The 18,978-nt window shown below is 40.9% G+C and overlaps 1 protein-coding gene across 2 annotated transcripts in view; it reads right to left on the reverse strand.

Annotated features, from left to right (window-relative positions):
• The window catches only part of SLC22A23 (solute carrier family 22 member 23), a 126,503-nt gene that overhangs the window by 78,144 nt on the left and 29,381 nt on the right, over positions 1-18,978 (reverse strand). For both annotated transcript variants that reach the window (XM_063130309.1, XM_063130307.1), the window contains exons 2-3: positions 17,007-17,110; positions 14,772-14,926 (exon numbers count right to left, since the gene is read on the reverse strand). In XM_063130309.1, the coding sequence (XP_062986379.1) occupies positions 14,772-14,926; positions 17,007-17,110 (259 nt within the window). The remainder of the gene's footprint in view (positions 1-14,771; positions 14,927-17,006; positions 17,111-18,978) is intronic.

Genomic DNA, 18,978 nt, shown 5'->3' on the forward strand with positions numbered 1-18,978 from the left:
TATGGACACTCAGTGGGACTTACTTCCAAGTAAATATGCCCAAGGTAAGTGCTGCCTGTCCATTTGAAGAAGTCAGCAACGATTAATCCATGTCTTACTGTTTTCAATAGCCACGGAGTGTTGCCTTTGTGTTTTAAGTTAATTGTTTTTCAAATTTAGATGTGGATTATACATATGCAATGACAATATATTCCACACCTGCTATATATTCCACACAACTTCCAGGTAAATCAAGGTTAGTTTAACGAGATTTATCAAAATCGGCTTCCAGCAGGTCTGTATTGCAGTTTATTGGGTAATCAAAGCGCAGGCAGGTCTGAATGAATTTTCCCATCCTCTGCCACTCCCCACCTCACCAACACTGATCCTTTACAACACCAGTTTGATCCATGCACGATCACCTTTCACAGCTAAGGAAACTGGGGTTAAGAAAGGTTAGTCACATCCTGGAGTTTCTTCAGTCATCAATCAGCTCAGCAGCTCTTGGGGACATGCAGCTATGAGGCTTATCCAAGGGCATAGGAGATTGCCACAAACAGTGTAAGATATAACCCATATCATATTTCATGTATTTTAGGATATAAGTCACGTTACCTTCAGTTAACACCATTCTTGACCAGATAGCCGATGACAAAGTGGACTGTTGCTAGGGGAGAATTCTGAACTACTTGTTTCATGACACAAATGATCATGCTGGAATTTCTTGCAGGACATATGCAAGCTTATTCCTAATCACAAGGACACAAAACATTGCTTGCAAAAACAGGGGGAGCTAAGTGAACACAGGAAGCTACCTTTCAGGAAGTCATATCACTATAGTCAGCAGAACTTAGTAACCTTTACTCTGGCAGGCAACAACTCTCCAAAACTTCAGGAGGTGTGTGTGTCGGGGTCTCTTTTCCCCCCAGCCCTTTTACCTGAGATGCAAAGGAAGTGCTCCACGCTGTGTTAAGTGTCTGTACCCAGTAAAAGTGAGGAAAGAATGCAAAAGCAAACAAACAAAACACAAGCAAACAAAAAATCACCCAGAAAATGCAAAAGGCAGTTATGCTACAGAATTAAACGAGTGTCTTACACATTTTCCTGTACACAGGATACCTTGGTGTCTTATATATTTTCCTGTACACAGGATACCTAGTTCTGAGAGAGCTGTAAGAAATTTCTATCAGAGAACTCTCAGCATCTCACCCAACTACAATTCTCAGGATTCATTGGTAAATCCCCAAGATCCGAAGGGATATAAAACAGATATAGGTTTGTAACATAGATATGCCCAAGGAGAAGGAAAAATAAAGAGAGATAAAGAGATTACAATAGCAAGAGAGAGAGAAACTTGAGTCCTTTCTGAATGGACTGGAATAATACTTTGGCACAAGAATCCTTCAGTACTCATAGGCTGAGTGCTGCTTTGGGGAAATCCCACAGCACCCTGGCTTTTTGAGCTGAAACTGCTTGAAAAGGAGGCTTGAGATTTCTGGCTATTCTTCTTCCACCTGAGCCCAGTACTCATCTGGGAGGCATGCGAACCTCACAACTGAGCCTCCGCGTTGGAAGCCTGAAATGGAGCCAAAACTGCATTTGTGTTTACAAACAAAAATGTCTACAGCCTTACCTATAAATATTTGTCCTGTGCTTAGCCTCAACTGTTATACTTGGGAGGATCTCAAACACAATTTCACATTCCCTGGCTTCTGAATTATAAGATTTTGCATGCCAAAGTCTGACATGCCAATTCAAGAACTTCAATTTTTCATTTGATTCCTGTGTGCTTGCTGCGTTTGTTTTCATCATTCAATTAAACTATTAAAGAAAAATAATTAAAATGCAGCCATCTCTTAAATCTACAACCAGGTCATACTGACAAATGGTCTTCATGGGATACCTCCCAACTATCACTGGTACATGTGACATATGATGAAGAGGCACTTGACGGATGCTCATGCTGCCATTTCCATGACAGATCACAGCAGCACTTTTAGCAGCTTTTTCAGTTCTGCAAATTACAGTAAGACTATATCCATGGAGCATTGGCACAAGGATCTGGGAAGGTCAGGAGAAGAGGACATTCCCCTAGTTAACTAGCCCTATGAGTTGCACTGCTTACTGTGATTATTTTAAGCAGCTGTCTCGTGTGTATGTGTGTGTGTTTTGATTTATGAACCATATGTTTATGTTCCTTTCCAAATGGCCTGGGAGACATGCAAAACAGCAAAGGTAGACAGACTTTAGGCTTGTAGAGTCTACTTTGTTTTTAAGTAGAATCCCAAGACCCATCAACCAGAGATGGTGCAAAAGACATACGCCCAGAAATTTGTTCTGAGTACCAGAACTGAATGGCGCTTACAGTCCATCCACACACAAAATTCCACTCCTCATTACCCATTTCATTGCTACGATTGTTAAAACAATTGGGAGTCAGAAATCCTTGATGATCTAGTTCAAACCATGCAGAAATCTATCAGAAGATCCAGGTTTACTTTCTGTCCAGCTTTACACTGGATTACCAACCATTCAGATAAACAGGGGTGAAAGATTCAGATAGATCAGGGGTGACCCGATAACAGCATCTGTATTTTAGATCTGTGCAAGAACTCAAATAAAACGTTGACAATGTAGTTACTTAAGATATTTATATTCCACCTCTTAACCTATTGATTCACAAAGTGGCTAACAATTTTTTTTAAAAGTCAATAAAATGACAGCAGTTAAAACAGTGACAGCGATTAAAATAGATGATAGCAGAGTAAAAAAAAAAAGTAAGATGTAGCTTACAATCACTTCTTGGGAGTCAGCCCCATTGAACACAGTTGGCCTTACTTCTGATTAAACATGTAGAAGATTGCACTGTATGTTACTTTAAGAGCTGACAAAAGGTGATTTCAGACACTACAGCATACAGCTCTCCAGGAAACTTCCTTTTTGTCTGTAAAATTGTGATAGGAAACTTTGTTGAAGGCTAGCGAGGTGATCTAGTACTTCCTGTGGCATTAGAAATTTATGTACACTACTTAATTCCAAGCTCCTAATCTTGAGAACTGACAGGATTCCCCACCCACCTGAAAGCCATCAATGGCTTCCTTCCACTTTTTAGTAACTGGAATTGTCAGGTCATTATGACCTAAGCTAACAAAACTGAGAATTTGAATGTTCCTATCCACATGACTGGTTCTATTTGAGTCCACATGTGCACGGGGTACCTGGAAACTATAGTTTAGAACAGCTTTCTCCAACCTGGCACCCTCCAGATGTGTCAGACTATAACTTCAATCATCCCCAGCCAGCATGGAACAGGATTGGTTTGTTTCAATTTGATCTACCTGACATGGGCATGGCATGAAAGAGGGAAGCCTCAGGAATTCGGGGAGAGAAAGACAAATTCAATCTCTCTTTGACCATACTCTGCTTAGTTTGGCTCTCTGAGAAAGATACTATCACAACACTATCTGTCAATTGTCCAAAGCGAAGTCCTGGCAGCTAAGCCAAAACCAAGAACTATGACTGGCAACTCAACTATTCAAGTAAGAATGGGGCAAGACGTAAAATGAATGAGATGCCATGTTAACTTTCTTTTGTATCCTGCTCAAGCCTTTGTAACAACATAGGCATAGCCTTTTTGAGATGGGGAAACTAGAACTATATGTAGTATTCCAAATACTGCCACATTATAGATTTTTATAGAGGCACTGTGGTATTGCTGTTTCTCCTTCAGTCCCTTTCTTAGCAATCCATAGCATGGAATTTGACATTTTCATTGATGCTAAGATTGGGAAAGGAGTACGGCAGGGTTGCATACTCTCACCTTACCTATTCAACTTGTATTCAACTTCATGCGACGTGCTGGGCTTGACGAATCCAAGGCTGGAGTTAAAATCGCAGGAAGAAACATTAACAATCTCAGATATGCAGATGACACCACTTTGATGGCTGAAAGCGAGGAGGAGCTGAGGAGCCTTATGACAAAGGTGAAAGAAGAAAGTGCAAAAGCCGGGTTGCAGTTAAACCTCAAAAAAACCAAGATTATGGCAACCAGCTTGATTGATAATTGGCAAATAGAGGGAGAAAACGTGGAGGCAGTGACAGACTTTGTATTTCTGGGCGCAAAGATTACTGCAGACGCTGACTGCAGCCAGGAAATCAGAAGACGATTACTTCTTGGGAGGAGAGCAATGACAAATCTTGATAAAATAGTTAAGAGACACCACACTGACAACAAAGGTCTGCATAGTTAAAGCAATGGTATTCCCCGTAGTAACCTATGGCTGCGAGAGCTGGACCATAAGGAAAGCTGAGCGAAGGAAGATAGATGCTTTTGAACTGTGGTGTTGGAGGAAAATTCTGAGAGTGCCTTGGACTGCAAGAAGATCAAACCAGTCCATACTCCAGGAAATAAAGCCAGACTGCTCACTTGAGGGAATGGTATTAAAGGCAAAACTGAAGTACTTTGGCCACATAATGAGAAGACAGGATACCCTGGAGAAGAGGCTGATGCTAGGGAAAGTGGAAGGCAAAAGGAAGAGGGGCCGACCAAGGGCAAGATGGATGGATGATATTCTGGAGGTGACAGACTTGACCTTGGGGAAGCTGGGGGTGGCGACACCCGACAGAAAGCTCTGGCGTGGGCTGGTCCATGAAGTCACGAAGAGTCGGAAGCGACTGAACGAATAAACAACAACACACTTGAGTTGATATTTTCTTTGAACTATCCACCATTAACCCAAGATCTCTTTCCTGGGTAGTGACAGCTAGTTCTGATCTAATAGTTAGGGATGTCCTTGTTGTTGACGTCACCATTTTGAGCCAATGTGCATCCCTTCATGCTTATTTACACTGAGCAAGATTTGCTGTTTTGTTGCCCATTCACCCAGGTTAGAGAGATTCTTTTGGAGTGCTTAACAGTCTAGTTGAGTTTGTACCATCCCAAATAATTTGGTGTCATATGCAAACTTGTCTATTTCACTGTAGCATTCTACCACTTAATTAAAATTGCCTTTCAATGTAAAGTTACTGATTGAGATTATTTTAGAATAGCTGGCATGCTCTCCTTGCCTTACCATCTACCACACACTAACCAGTGGAATCCCAGGTTTTCTATCCACCTGAGAAACAGAACTGACTGAGACTCCAGACTAGTTATCATGAAGAGTGGATCAGGTGGAAAACTGCAGCCTGGACTGTGACATTTCAGGTGGTGGTGGGGAATTCACATGATTGAATACTCTTCCATACAAAACGTTCCATACAAAATCATTCCATGCACCCATGCGAAAGGAAAATTCCTAGGCCAGCCTTCTCCCTTACATGTCAAGATTTCTGTGTGCAGGAAACTTTTTAATTTCATTTTATTGGTATGCAGGAGCATTCAGTTAAAGGCCATGCCTACAGTTTGATGTGTTACAATCCAGACCAGGGAAACTCTTTTAGCCCAAGGGCTGAATTCAATTTTATGTATGTATTCATTTTTTTATTACATTTTTATACTGCCTAATAACTGAAGCTCTTTGGGTGGTTCACAACAATTAAAACCAGAAAATACAGATGATAAAATACAATATGAAAGCTTAAAAGTTTAAAGCTACAATATAAAAATAAAAACAATAACCAAACAGAAGCTAGCAGCAGTACAAAAAATTAAAAGACAATGCCAGATATAAAACAAACTAAAAACTAAAATGCCCAGGAGAATAAAAAGCTCTTTACGTGGTGCAGAAATGAGCACAATGTAGGCACCAGGTGAATTTCAGAGAAACTCTCACAGACCACATTCCAATGGTGGGTAGGGCCAAAGGGCTAAAATACCATAAATGCCAACATATTTTAGCTTAAAGCTCTTACTGGCAGTATCTAAGCTTAGGAGAGGCCCTTCTATGTTTTAGAATGGGAAAAACTGCACGAAAGCCAGGAAATCACAACAATTGGCAGTCAGAGAAAGGGAGTAAAGCCAGGGGCAGGAATCATAGCCTTCTGGGACATAGCCTTTTGGCACATGGGCCTGAGGGTTCCTACCCCTGCTCCAGACACTGTTGTACCATCGTATTTGCTGTTTGTAAGAACTAGGCCTCAGGTTCCCTTCATTCTCAGTCTGCACAGAGTAATGAGTCACACACAGGTCTCGGTCTGAAGATTGGACACTGCTGGATGTGCCTGATGCTGTGACAGATGATATCTATCCCAAGTGCTTACATTGTTTTGTTTCAGAATTGTGAAGCCAACACAGAATGCACATTATGGCCTTTCAGACAGATATATTACAAAGAATATCTTCAACACCACAATTTCAGGACAACATCAGTTATCAATTTCACGAATTCTTCACCTCTCTTCTCCTTTTATTCATCAATCATGGTAAAGGGTAATGAAGAAATAAGTGTGTTGCTCAAAGTGCCCATCAGCATTAGCAACACCAAAGCTCAAGGGACTCAGCACAGGGTAGAGGTCAATTGTGCAAAAGCAAGCTTGGAAACCTGGACCATGGCTCTGGACAGAATGCTAGCACTGTACAAATGCAGCCGGTGTTTATTCTATACTAGGAAACAACCCATCAATTTGATGGTTAGTGGGAAGAGGAGGAGGAGACAGAAACTTCCAAACCTTTCCTTACCCCACACACTCCTTTCTTTAAAAAGAGGCTGTTTCAAGATCATCATTGCTCTTCACTGTAAACTACTAGCAGAATTGTAATTGACTGACCATACTATCAGAGATATTGCACTTTTTCTGTATGTTCACTGAACTATATTCCGTCCACACCAGTGTGTGTGTGACATAGCTCTTATAGGTAAAAATTCACCTAGGCAGCCAATTGAAAAATAAAATATTAACTTGAAAGCACTCTTTTTTTAAAAAAAAAATCAACTATCTCTTTAGCACCAAGCCCTCATTCATTTAACCACGGTTGCCCATTACTACCCATTAAATGTTAAAAACACACACAAAGTGTTTAATATTTTGGGGGGATCAGAAGTGTAAATTGAAAGAATTTAATTAGAAAGATATCACATTGCTAACATGGCAATGACAAGAAAGAGTTTTCTCTATACCATTTCTAAAATTAGCATTGTAGCGCTATAACACCAGTTGCTGGGGAACATGGGTGGGAGGGTGCCGTTGCACCATGTCCTGCTTTGTTGGACCCTGGCTGATGGCTGGTTGGCCACTGTGTGAACAGAGTGCTGGACTAGATGGACCCTTGGTCTGATACAGCATGGGACTTCTTCTGCTTTTATGTTGTTAACACTCTTTTTTTTAAGTGGTATTTCATTAATAGTTTAAGAAATTACATCCTGAAAAGCATTTTAGCACTAATTAAAAGATCATTTTTTTAAAAAAAAAATTAACAGGATGATAAATTGGCATCCACCACAAAGCTGATGGTGAATGTATGCTGACAAGTTCATCTGCCCAAGACATCACTGCCCATATCAAAACAGGCCAAGCTACAGGTTACAATAATTATATAGTATGCAGCTGCGGCTGCAGCTTGTCTTTTTTCTATTCTATTGCAAGTGTGCATGCCCCAAATTTGGATTGGGACCACCACACTCTGGTAGGGAAGGATTAATCCCCCCCCCCGGGAGGGGATTGAAAAAATAAATAGTATCCATTGGCATCAATGGATTTCCCCCCCCCCTTTTTTTTTTTTTACACCTTCCACCTCCCACACAGGGGGGCAGGAGTCAGAAAGAACTGTAGGGGAAGTTTAATCCTTCCCTCCCAGAGTGTGGTTGTCCTAATCCAGAGTGGGCTACATGCACTTACATTAGAGTAAGTGGCTCTAAGGGCATCTTCATGCGCAGAGGTTGTACTACTCTTCCATCTGCCACAAAAAAGTCAGACACACACACCCCACCATAAAATGTGAGTGAACAAGATATGGGGGGGGATCTACACTACTGCTTTAAAGCGCTTTATAACAGTTTTGACAACTGTTGGGGCCCAGGACACACTGCATATACAGGTTTCAAAACGTTTTCAAAGTGCTTTAAAGTGCTTTAAAAGCAATAGTGTAGATCCCCCCATGATGACTCCATTCTACACGTCTCTTGTTGAAGTGCCCAGAGACGCTGGCCTACTTCTGACACATCCACTTCAAGGCCATGACCTCAGTGGTAAATGGAGAAGTGAGGTAAAGGGATGACAAGTTCATCCCTCCCCCAATGGAAGGAAATCTCTGAAGCCATTTCCATTGTCATGGACAGGCCCAGAACTGCTTTTTCAAGGGTATTCTAAGAATAAAGAGCATTCTTTTAATTTTTTTTTTAATTTCAAAAAGGGATCACATGGCCAGAGAGCTATACAATATAAAATCATTCTGTGAATGATTTTAGCCTTGAAGCAAGTCAAGATTCTTTCCAAAAGATTGCTGTGAATCCTTTTGGATGACTACCTTTGTGTCGTTGTATTCATCTGTTGGTTTCATCCTCCTGCAGTACACCTTGCCTCATTACCCTAAAAGTCTCTGGGCTCCAAATGCTTTGCAATTTTATATGACCACAGCAGTTAAGTCTTTTTATGACGCCCAATTTTCCTTCTACAGACATATATATAAAAAAGAAACATTGATACTTGTAAGGCAGGGATGGGCAACTTGTGGCCCTCCAGATGTTTTGGGCATCCTTCACCATTGGCTCTGCTGGATAGATTTGATAGGAGTTGTAGACCAAAACATCTGGAGAGCCACAAGTTGTCCACTGCTGGTGTAGGGCATATAATGCACACTTCCAGTCTATGGGTTGGATCCAAATTTAGTCATACTGTGCCATTGGAATAATGGGACTTAAGTTAATCATGATTTGTGTAAGTCCCATTGATTTCAATGACGCTACACTAAGTATGACTAACTCTGAACCCAACTCATAGTACAGATCTAACATAGCAGCAGTGACAGGGAAAGAATCAGACTGACGGTACCTAGTTTCAAGAGAAACACGCATGTATTTCAGTACATGGTTCCCCATGTATTCTCACATGTACAAAAAAACCTCACCACCAAGTGGAAATCTTGTCCTTCATCTCCATTATGTTGTAAGTACAGGGAACAGGACATGCACAGCCTATAGAACTGGAGGTTCCTACGGGCATGAGCATATGCCTGCAGCCTGTATAGACAGAAAAAAAGTCCTACAACTCCCAATAAGACTTTTTTCTGTCTAGACACGCATAGGATTGTGCTCTAAGTAACTAATATGCAGCTGCTTTCTTCCCCCCCCCCGCCCCCAATCCACTTGGAGCCCTGCTCAGCAGAGTGATTAGCATAATGTGAGAGCATCTATTTCAATAGCAGCAGAGTCTATCTTGTCTTAGCATTTTTCCTTGACTGCATTTCAAAGCACAGCGACACCAGCTGCCTTGTATCAACAGGCAGAGAGACTCATTCTCCGCTATAACAAAACTATTTACAGAGCCCAGTTGCCTGCTGATTCCAGCGTAGGCTTCCTAACTCTGCAGGGTAATTTTCAGCTCAGCTATCCATGAAGTGACAGAATACTCTGCAACTGTGTGCAAATCTGTGTCCTTGCTTATACAGAAGCATTGCCTATTTGTTTCCAAATTCCCTACCCGCCCCACCAACACACACACTCCAGCCTTCCAAAGCATCCACCCTTGATAACCATGAATGAATAATATTTGGGAAGAAAGTGAAAGGTAAATTAATATAGATTGGCAAGATGCTATTAAGAGTCCGTGTCATTTCTGTAACTCTGTCCTGAGCCAATGCAGGATATAATGCAATAATATATTTGCTAAGTCATATAACTGCTACGTCGTACAATAGCGAAGTCATTACAAATAAGCTACTCCCAACTCCACCAGTCCAAATACTCTGGGAAATGTAGTGTGATAAAGCTGAACAAATAGAAAACAGCCTATCCCAAGATATAGGTCCATGAATCCTCCCTTATTAGATCCTCCCATTCTGACAACAATTTGTTAGCAAACAATTCATTTAAAGCCATTTTGACACATACCAGGACAACAGACAGATATTTTGTGACCTGTGGGGGGGGCAGCCATAGTAAAACAGCCCAGAAAATAAATACTAAGAGCCAAATATGTTTCAAGTTATTTAATTGTATCTCTTCCTAGTGAGCAGTTGGATAGGGTCAATGGCTACTAGTGCTGATGGCCATGTGCTACCTCCATTATCAGAGGCAGAAAGCCTATATACACCAGTTGCTGGGGAACATAGGTGGGAGGGTGCTGTTGCACCCATGTCCTGCTTATGGGTTCCTGGTCAACAGCTTGTTGGCTACTGTGTGAACAGAGTGCTGGACTCAGATAGACCCTTGGTCTGATCCAACATGGCTCTTCCTATGGTCTTACTAACACATGCATGCTTATCCTTACATTTCTACAAGTAAATAGACTAGAGACTTCTTTTTAATGAAAGGTGAAGATTCAGTGAAGGGATCTGAAACATCCTTGAAAGGGGCCATGCTCCCCTTCCTGTGACAATGACATGGCCAGTAAGATTTCATTTTTTGCCACATTACCTTGGGACCGCTTTACACATTACACTTTTTCAAAATATGTAAAGCACAAATGCAAAGAGACCTGTATCATACAGGTACTCTTGATTGTGATCTGGGATTGGCTGACTTGCCCTGTTGGTTGTATACTTGGGGGCAACTCTGGGATAGTGGGATTAAGGCTACTTAATTCACACAGCACAATAAGTCACAATTCTAAAGAATTTTGGCACACAATTCTCAATTACTCCTACGAGGCTCTTCCTGTAATCAGGAGCAGCTATACAAACTGTAAACTTTCTGCCCATGTTTTGTTTATTGTGAGTTGTGAACCAGGAGCTCTGGCTAGACTCTTCTCGAACAAGCCAGAGTCACAAGCCATGGTTTGTTTGAGGAAAGACAAGCCAGAGTTCCCAGTTCACAATAAATAAACCATGGATGGAAGGCCCATGGCTTGTTTAGCCACTCCCATTTGCAGCAGGAACTAATTGTACCATGCTCTGGATTCCAGAAACTGGCCCCTAAGATTTCAGTTTAGAATTCAGACTTATCATACTATATGAATGCAGCCAATGTGTGAAACAGCCCTCAGGGTTTTATTTTAAACATCAATGACCCTGTCCAGACAACACACTAAGCCATAGTGGTTAAGTACTTTAATGCAAACATTATGGCTTAGCATGTCATGTAAACCATAACTTAGAGTGTGATGGGAACCATTTCTAACCATGCGGCTATATAACTACAGTTTGAACATGCTCACTAACCATTTGCTGCAAAAGGGTTAGTGGCTTAACCATGGCTTAGCGTGTTGTCTGAACAGGCCCAATAAAGACTATCAATCACAAATAGTCATGACAGCTATATGCTACCTCCAGCTCCAGAGGCAGGACGTCTGTGTACAGCAGAACATACAACATATGTTTGCTGGGGGAACATGAGCAGTAGGGTGCCATGGTACTCATGTCCTACTTGTGGGTTTTCCACAGGAGACTGGTTGAGTACTGTGTGAACAGAATGCAGGACTAGATGTACCCTTGGTCTGATCTAGCATGGCTCTTCGTATGTTCTTATCCAGGGATTGCACTATTTCACCTGTCCACCATGAATTTTCAAATACATGATTACAGCAAATGTAGAAATTACTGCAACATGTGGTTTACCTCAGTATAAGCTTTTAAAAATTCCAGCTGTCACTAAAACATTCCTTTCTCAAGTGATTGAAAATACAGCAATATAAGCTGAGTCAGCAATCATTTACTCCACAAAGTATTCCCCAGACCTGACATTTTAAAAGAATCTTAGTTTTAAGCAAAGCGTTACTTTAGCCACGCCCCCAAAATCTAAAGAATTATTTTAGGCATGCACAAATGCTTAGGCATATCCATGGGATTTATTTATTTATTACTCTTTTTCTTTGATACACCCAGGTCATGTCCCAAATTGCTTTTGAAATTCCTCTCACATTCTAGAGGGGCTGCCATGTAGCAAAGAAAGTGCTGCTCAAGAAACACAAACCTAAAATACTCTTGGACACATGGAACAGGTTGTACAGTGCTCTGAATCCCATCAATTGGGCCATGAGATTTCAGTTTCACTTTTTGCTGGGTTGGGAGCATAGGTTTATAACTTATAAAGGGCAGCAGCCAATGTTCGTCCTACTGAGAGCAGAACCATTGAAATGAATGAGACTTAAGTTAGTCACAACTAACTTAAGTTGCATTCATTTCAATGCATTTACAGAAAGTAGTACTAATACTGGATTCTACCCAAAGTAACCATGTTCACTAAAAGAACAAAAGAGGTTCATATGTCGGAGACTTAAATGACTGACTACAGAGATGTTAAAATTCTGTAACAGCATTTTATACTAGCACTGTAAATCAGCTGCAAGGTTCTTGATTGGCTGAAGATTTATTGTTCCGTTCCCTTTCTTTTTAACTTGGTAAGCTCAATACATTACATATTTGTATATTGACTATAAAGCTTTAAACTTGATGTGATGTTGTTTCTAAGAGCTGCCTTGAGGGACTTTATGGTAGAAAAGTGGAGTATGCATTTTTAAATAAAAGAAGACAGTGAATAAATAAACAAGCAAACAAATGAATAAACAAACCAACATGTCATACAATACTGACACTGGCTTGGTTCCAAAGATGCCTTTCCGCTGGCAGAAAGCCTCCTCTACACATAGACCTACCTTTGATCCCATGACGGAGGAGGGAAGATCTTGCGTTGTGTTTAACGCGTGATCCCTCCTTCATTTACATGCGACGCGTGATGACCTCACAAGAAGAGGTGTTGCTTCCACCATTTCTTTTATTTTTTAAAGAGGAAGAGCGCACGAATGATCGTGTGCTAAAGGTAAGCAGTTTTTTAAAAAAGTAATTTACATTCCCGCTCCCCCCACCCTACCCCCGATGGGTGCAGCGCTCCTGAGGAGTGCTGCACCCCGTGTGCGGGTCCTGGCTCTGCGTGAGGAATCATGCAGAGCCAGTTCAACCCGCAGCAATGGGTCACACGTTCCGCAGCCTTGGGCTGAACCCAAGACTGCGGAGAACTGGGGCCAAAGTGGAGGGCGAGATCCCGGGGTGAGGGAGGGATGATCCCTCCCTGATCCCGGGATCTCCTGTGTGTCATGTGGACACACAGGGATGATCCTGGGGTTCACCCCGGAATAAAGCCCCGTCTAGCTAAGGCCACAGAAGGGTCATTGCTAACCAAGGGAAATAGTGTTGTGTGAAAAAAGCAAGCGTAAGTTCAGAGTAGTTTTTTCCATTTGTGCAAGCTTTTTGCACAAGGCTTTGCAAAAGCTCTCTCCCCAAAACATTTTGTTGGCCACTAGAGTTTGTATTCTATAGCAGCCTTCCCCAACCTGGTGCACTTCATGTATGTTGGACTACAGCTCCCATCATTCAGTAACTAGCATGTCCAAGGCCATGCTGTCTGGGGATGATGGGAATTGTAGTTGACCTCTGGCATGCACATTGCTGGGGAAGTCTGTGCTTCAGCCTGTATCTTCTTATTCAACCTGTGTTCATACCGTGACACAAAGCCCAGTACATTGCGGAACTGCATCGTAAGAAATGTTCCGTTACCTTGTGCAAAGAGTTCACAAAACAGTACATTTTCTCCTTCTGCTCACAGTTCTTTGGAGCCATGCCATTGCTATGACCTTTTAGGTTATACAATACATCCTGTGCTGAAATGTCAGGTGTTACTGCTAGAAGTGATTTGCACAGATGGGGCTTTCTGACCCAATTCCTTTGAAGTTAGCTGCCTGCAGACTCCCCTTCTGGCCTAGAAAAGGAATGGGCATTTATCCGAGTGCTATGAGTCAAATGGGGTAGGTTTGTGAGGGATGGGCATATGGCAGAGAAAAATCATTGTTTGCTTTCTCTGCTGCTTCAAATCTGGATTAAAATAGGAATGGTAGAAGGGAAATGTAATTGCAGTGTACAAACGCAGTAGACTTGAATTTAAGTGAGGACACTACCAAAGCACTCAGGAATTCCAGTTCTAGAAAGTCACCAGCATCACTGTGATGTCACAACAGAGTGTTGTGTGTTTGGGACTTGGTCTCTACCTGGAAAGCAGTAAATAATTAGCTGAAAAGCGATAGGAAACTAAATTACAGCAACGTGACACCTTTCCGCTCTTGAGGAACTTCTTGCTGCCACTGAGATCATAAAAACTTCTGTTGACAATTTCTGCCATTTTATTTCCCACATGGTTTGATACCCAGAGAAGGATGCAGCAGTATGGGGGGAAAATACTGCACAGATGGAATGGAGGTCTTGATAACCCTCCCACTGACAGGGGCCCACACCTCACCACCACCATATTTGCTGCCATTGTTGGCAAAAAAAAACATTGTGATTTTCCAAGGTAACAAGGCATGTGGGAAATGTGCACCGTGTTTCCAAGCTCAGTCACACTTCCAGGAGAGTTTCTGGAAAGCACTTCTGCTTATAAACAAGCTGGACTCTTAGTCTGGTCTAGTAGGATTCATCTTATGTTCTCATGGGGAGGGGGAGATTTTAAGAAGAAACAATTGCATCACTCCTGTTTCTATTTGAGACTACAATAACGCAACAGCTGCATAGGCAAGTTTGACTAGTTTTTCAATGACGTGACTCAAGAAATGATTGAGCAACCAAAAAATATACAGAATTGGCAACTGATTTTTCCCTCATTTTTTTTGACTAGTCATATTGAAATACAGTCTACAAGAAATGGTAGCATATTGCAGAGAATAAGCTTTTAAACAAAGTACCTAGGATGCATTATGAAGGCAATACTCACGCAGTGCATACAGTGAAAGGATTATTCCAGCCAGGCAAAACCCTTCAAAAAACCTGAGTGTGCTGAACATCGTCACGTTCACCGAGAGAGCCACTGTCAGTCCAAATATCAAAATGAATAACACAGAGAAGAGCAGCACTGGCCGACGACCAACCCTACAGAAAGAAAAGAGGACCAAAGCCAACGTGTTATGCAACATGATAATTTACAAAACAGACCTTCACACAGAATTACATAACAGTAGTTTAAAAAACAACTCATAGTAACTTATTTTTAAAATAAACTGCTGTGGATAGCTTACTAACCCATCATCCGAACACAGTCACTAGGTGTGCAAAAGCATTTGGTGCATTTAAAATAGTTTTCTAGATTTCTTATCCTGTGGACTCAGGATTCATCAATTTCAGGCTCAATATCTGCTTTGAGAAAAAAACTTAAATACAATAATTCTTTTTTCATTCACTTAACATTTGGGGGGGGATCCCTATAATCCACTTTCTCCCCAAATACACACGATATACTTAAAATGACTCCAGATGGCCACTGATTTGCATTGTTACCTTTCAAATGGCTAAAGGAATATCTTGGTGTCATTCTTTTTAATAATCCCAGAATAAATCCCTCTTGCAAAGTATGCTTTGTTCTGGTTCCATTCATCTCTCCCCCAATTCTCAGACCACAATCAAAAAGACAAAACCAAAAGGAAAACAACAACAACCACGAAAACCCTAGAAGACCCTCCAGCATTTTTTCAAAGAAATTTGTTCCTTAAAGATCCTGTGAAAGAACCCAGTTCCAGCTGGTGAAGCAGATGCATATGAAGATGGCATCTATGACAGCTGTGCAATAGACAGCAGCCATTATCCAGATAAGATCAAAGGCCTAACATCAAATCTAGTCTCAAGTAGCTAACACGTTTAATAAAACATGGTCTCAGTCTGTACTGGTTACCTAGCAACAGTAAACTGCTCCTAATCATCTAACCATGATTTCACTTTTCTTTCTTCTTTCTATTTAAATGTAAGCAAAATAGCATCAGGAAAGTTACCATGTCCAATATAACTTCTTTTTTTAGCATTGAAAAATAGGGAAATTGTTGCCATCCAATATAGGCCAATTTTTTTTACTGTGGCAAGGGAGCATAACACATCCCAACCACTTCTGCCGGTCCTTTGTTCTCCACCGAAGCAAGATGACCTGAGAAGAATTTTCAGGAGCATCGCCAAATTATATGAAAAAAACATGAAATTTACTCAGACTCCAATTTTCATTTTGAATTGCATTGCTATTTGAATTCCGTCTTCATTCTCATGCTAGCCATGTAAAAATATCTTGTAAAAGCACAACTAAAGTAGAACTGGGGATGCAGGGATGAAGGTGTGTGTTTCTGGAAAATAAAAAAGTTTCAAAAACACAGTAAAACCTCCCCCACCCCCAATCTGCTTAGTATTGAAAACAGTAATCTCATCTGCTGTTATTTAGATTTGTATATATAATATGTATGGCAAAATAATTTCCTTTTCTTACTGGCAATAGATCCCATGATAGGAGTGGAATAAATCTTTATGTGCTTATGATGGAATAAATCAGGTATTGCCTTTGGAGAGGGGGGATAGAAAAATTGGGGTGGGACAGGAAAAAATGGGGACATTTCCTCTCCCCTCTTTTTTGTCAGTAATTTTTGGGAAATGTGGGAGATTTTTTTTTCTTTTTCAGATGTTTTGGGGAAATTTGGTTCCCCCTCCCATTCCCCTCCCCCATCTTCCCTCATTTTTTTCCTGGACTAACATCTATAATTAGGTGGTACTTTTGTCTTCCTTTCTCTCTTCTAATCTCTCCTTTTTAAAATGTTGTTCTGTACTGTCAGAGAACTGGGCAGCCATCTCTACCTCCTTTGCAAAGCTACTATGGATTAGTAAAATTGGGCTGATGGCTAGCTTTAGAGTATATACATCAGCTTAAGCCATCCATCTTCTCTCAAACACATTTAAAAATTTAAAATTACTTCATTTTTCACAACAACATCATCAATCAACAGCAAGTCAACTGTGAAATTTTATTTTTATTTTTGCTATCAGGACACATATTGAAGTGGAACGCTATGGAAGAGATAACAGCACCAAAGGGGTGGGTGGGAATTGTACCTTGTGTCACTTGCAAAGAGCAATTTCATAATGGTTTTAGGCAGACAAATTATATTTTACACCTTTAATCCATGTGTGAATAATCACTTACCAGTCAGCTATACATCCTGTTATTAGGTAGCCAAAGATTAATCCTACAAGCAGAGAGAATTTTGCAATGTGGACTTTCCAGGAAGAATCACAGACCAGGTCCCACTGAAAAAAGAAGAGAAAGGCACAGCATTATTATCAAACACATGGAACTGAACTCCATAGAGCCATGTGGTTTCATTGCAATGACAATTAATGGATACCAAATAGTGGCCCTGTTCAGAAGACACCTTAAACCATGCCTTTAACCACGAGGGTTAAGCCAGAAAGCTGGGCTGTGTTGAGAAGACACCTTAAACCACGGCTTTAACCATGGTGGTTAAGCTAGAAGGCCTTATTCACCATGGTTAAAGCCATAGTTTAAGGTGTCTTCTGAACACAGCCCAGCTTTCTGGCTTAATCATCATGGTTAAAGCTATGGTTTAAGATGTCTTCTGAATGGGGCCAGTATGTTTAAGGATCTTACATATATATAACCATCACCTTACTAGATGAAGCCATAGACCATCTTTCCCAGCATTCTTTTCCCAACAATGACCAGCTAAGTGCCTCTGGAAGTTCACAAGTGTGGTATGATAGCAATGCCTCCCCCCCACACACACACTTTCCTTCTAATTCCCAGCATCTAGCATTTTAGAGGTGTATTGCCATTGTGGCTATTTTGCCTGATAATGAATTTGTCTCTATAATTAAAAAAACAAAAAGCAATCTGTGCTAGTGGTCTTCATTACATCTTGTGACATGAAAGTCCAGGAGTTAACTGCTTTACATGAAGAAGTATCACCTTCTGCCTGTTCTGACCTTTACAGTTTTACTGATTGCCCAGTTCTAGCAGTAGGAGAGGAAAAAAACATTCTCTGTGCCCATTATCTCCCCTGCTACAGGTTCAGAATTGTTTTTATATAGATATGTCAATAATTTTTTAGGCCAGGGGCATTGAACTTCTCTCAGCTAAAGGTCCAGATGGAATTTGTTGTTCTTAGGCATAGATTAATTTCCAGGTATGTGTGAGAATGACTGGTGTATGTCTGAATTATTATTGTTGTTGTTCTTGCATTGTTCTCCCAAGCAAACACATGCAGAGGCCTGGCCAGGTCATCTGTAATTATCCATTCAGAGAAGTTAGGCTTACTTTAAGTCTTTAGAGTTCTGGGAAGCTTGCACAAGCTCGTGTCGTAAGCTGACCCAATAAAATGCCATCTGTGGTAGTCATCTATGGTGACTATTCATCTTGTATTTAATAAGATGACATCTGCATTAACATTTTAGCTAAGGCTGTTAACTAATTAAGGACGATTAAAGTTAATTTAACTTCCTTTTGGTTAATCAAATAAACATTACAGCAGCCTTCCCCAACCTGAGGCCCTCCAGATGTGCTAGCTGGCTGGAGGTTGCTGAGAGTTGTTGCCCAACACATCTGGAGAGCACCAGGTTAGGGAGGGCTGCATTACATTATCACAATATAAGCAACCTTTTGAGGATACTTCTTTGACTAAATGTTTAACCCAGATGAAGAATTCACCGTAAACCAGTTTAACCACACAGAATCCAATCAGATTATTTATATCAGTATTTATTTATTAGCATTGGAAGAAGTTTGCAGAATGGGCAACTTGGGTTGGGGGGAAAATACCTCCCATAATGCAATGGATTGAGGACTTAACAATGCTATCAACATTTGAACAGGTGTTTACAGGTGTGACTTTCATAAGGTGAGGGTGAGAGTTATCAGGTACAATTCATTAGGCCCTATCCTCCCCACGCAATCTCCATTCATTACAATTCAAAGGTGAGCAGAAACCCAATGCAAAATTCACGGAAGTGAATGAAGTTTGTACAGTAGCAATGCCTGCTGGGTTGTAAACCAAGAAAGAACACCTTGGACTAAAGTTTGTAATATACAAATCCATTTTAAAACATGTTTTGTATCTGTTTGTATGTGCATTTGAGGAGAGGGTATCTGAGACCCTGCT

Source organism: Elgaria multicarinata, chromosome 7 (assembly GCF_023053635.1).
Source record: "Elgaria multicarinata webbii isolate HBS135686 ecotype San Diego chromosome 7, rElgMul1.1.pri, whole genome shotgun sequence".
NCBI classification, from domain to species: domain Eukaryota; kingdom Metazoa; phylum Chordata; class Lepidosauria; order Squamata; family Anguidae; genus Elgaria; species Elgaria multicarinata.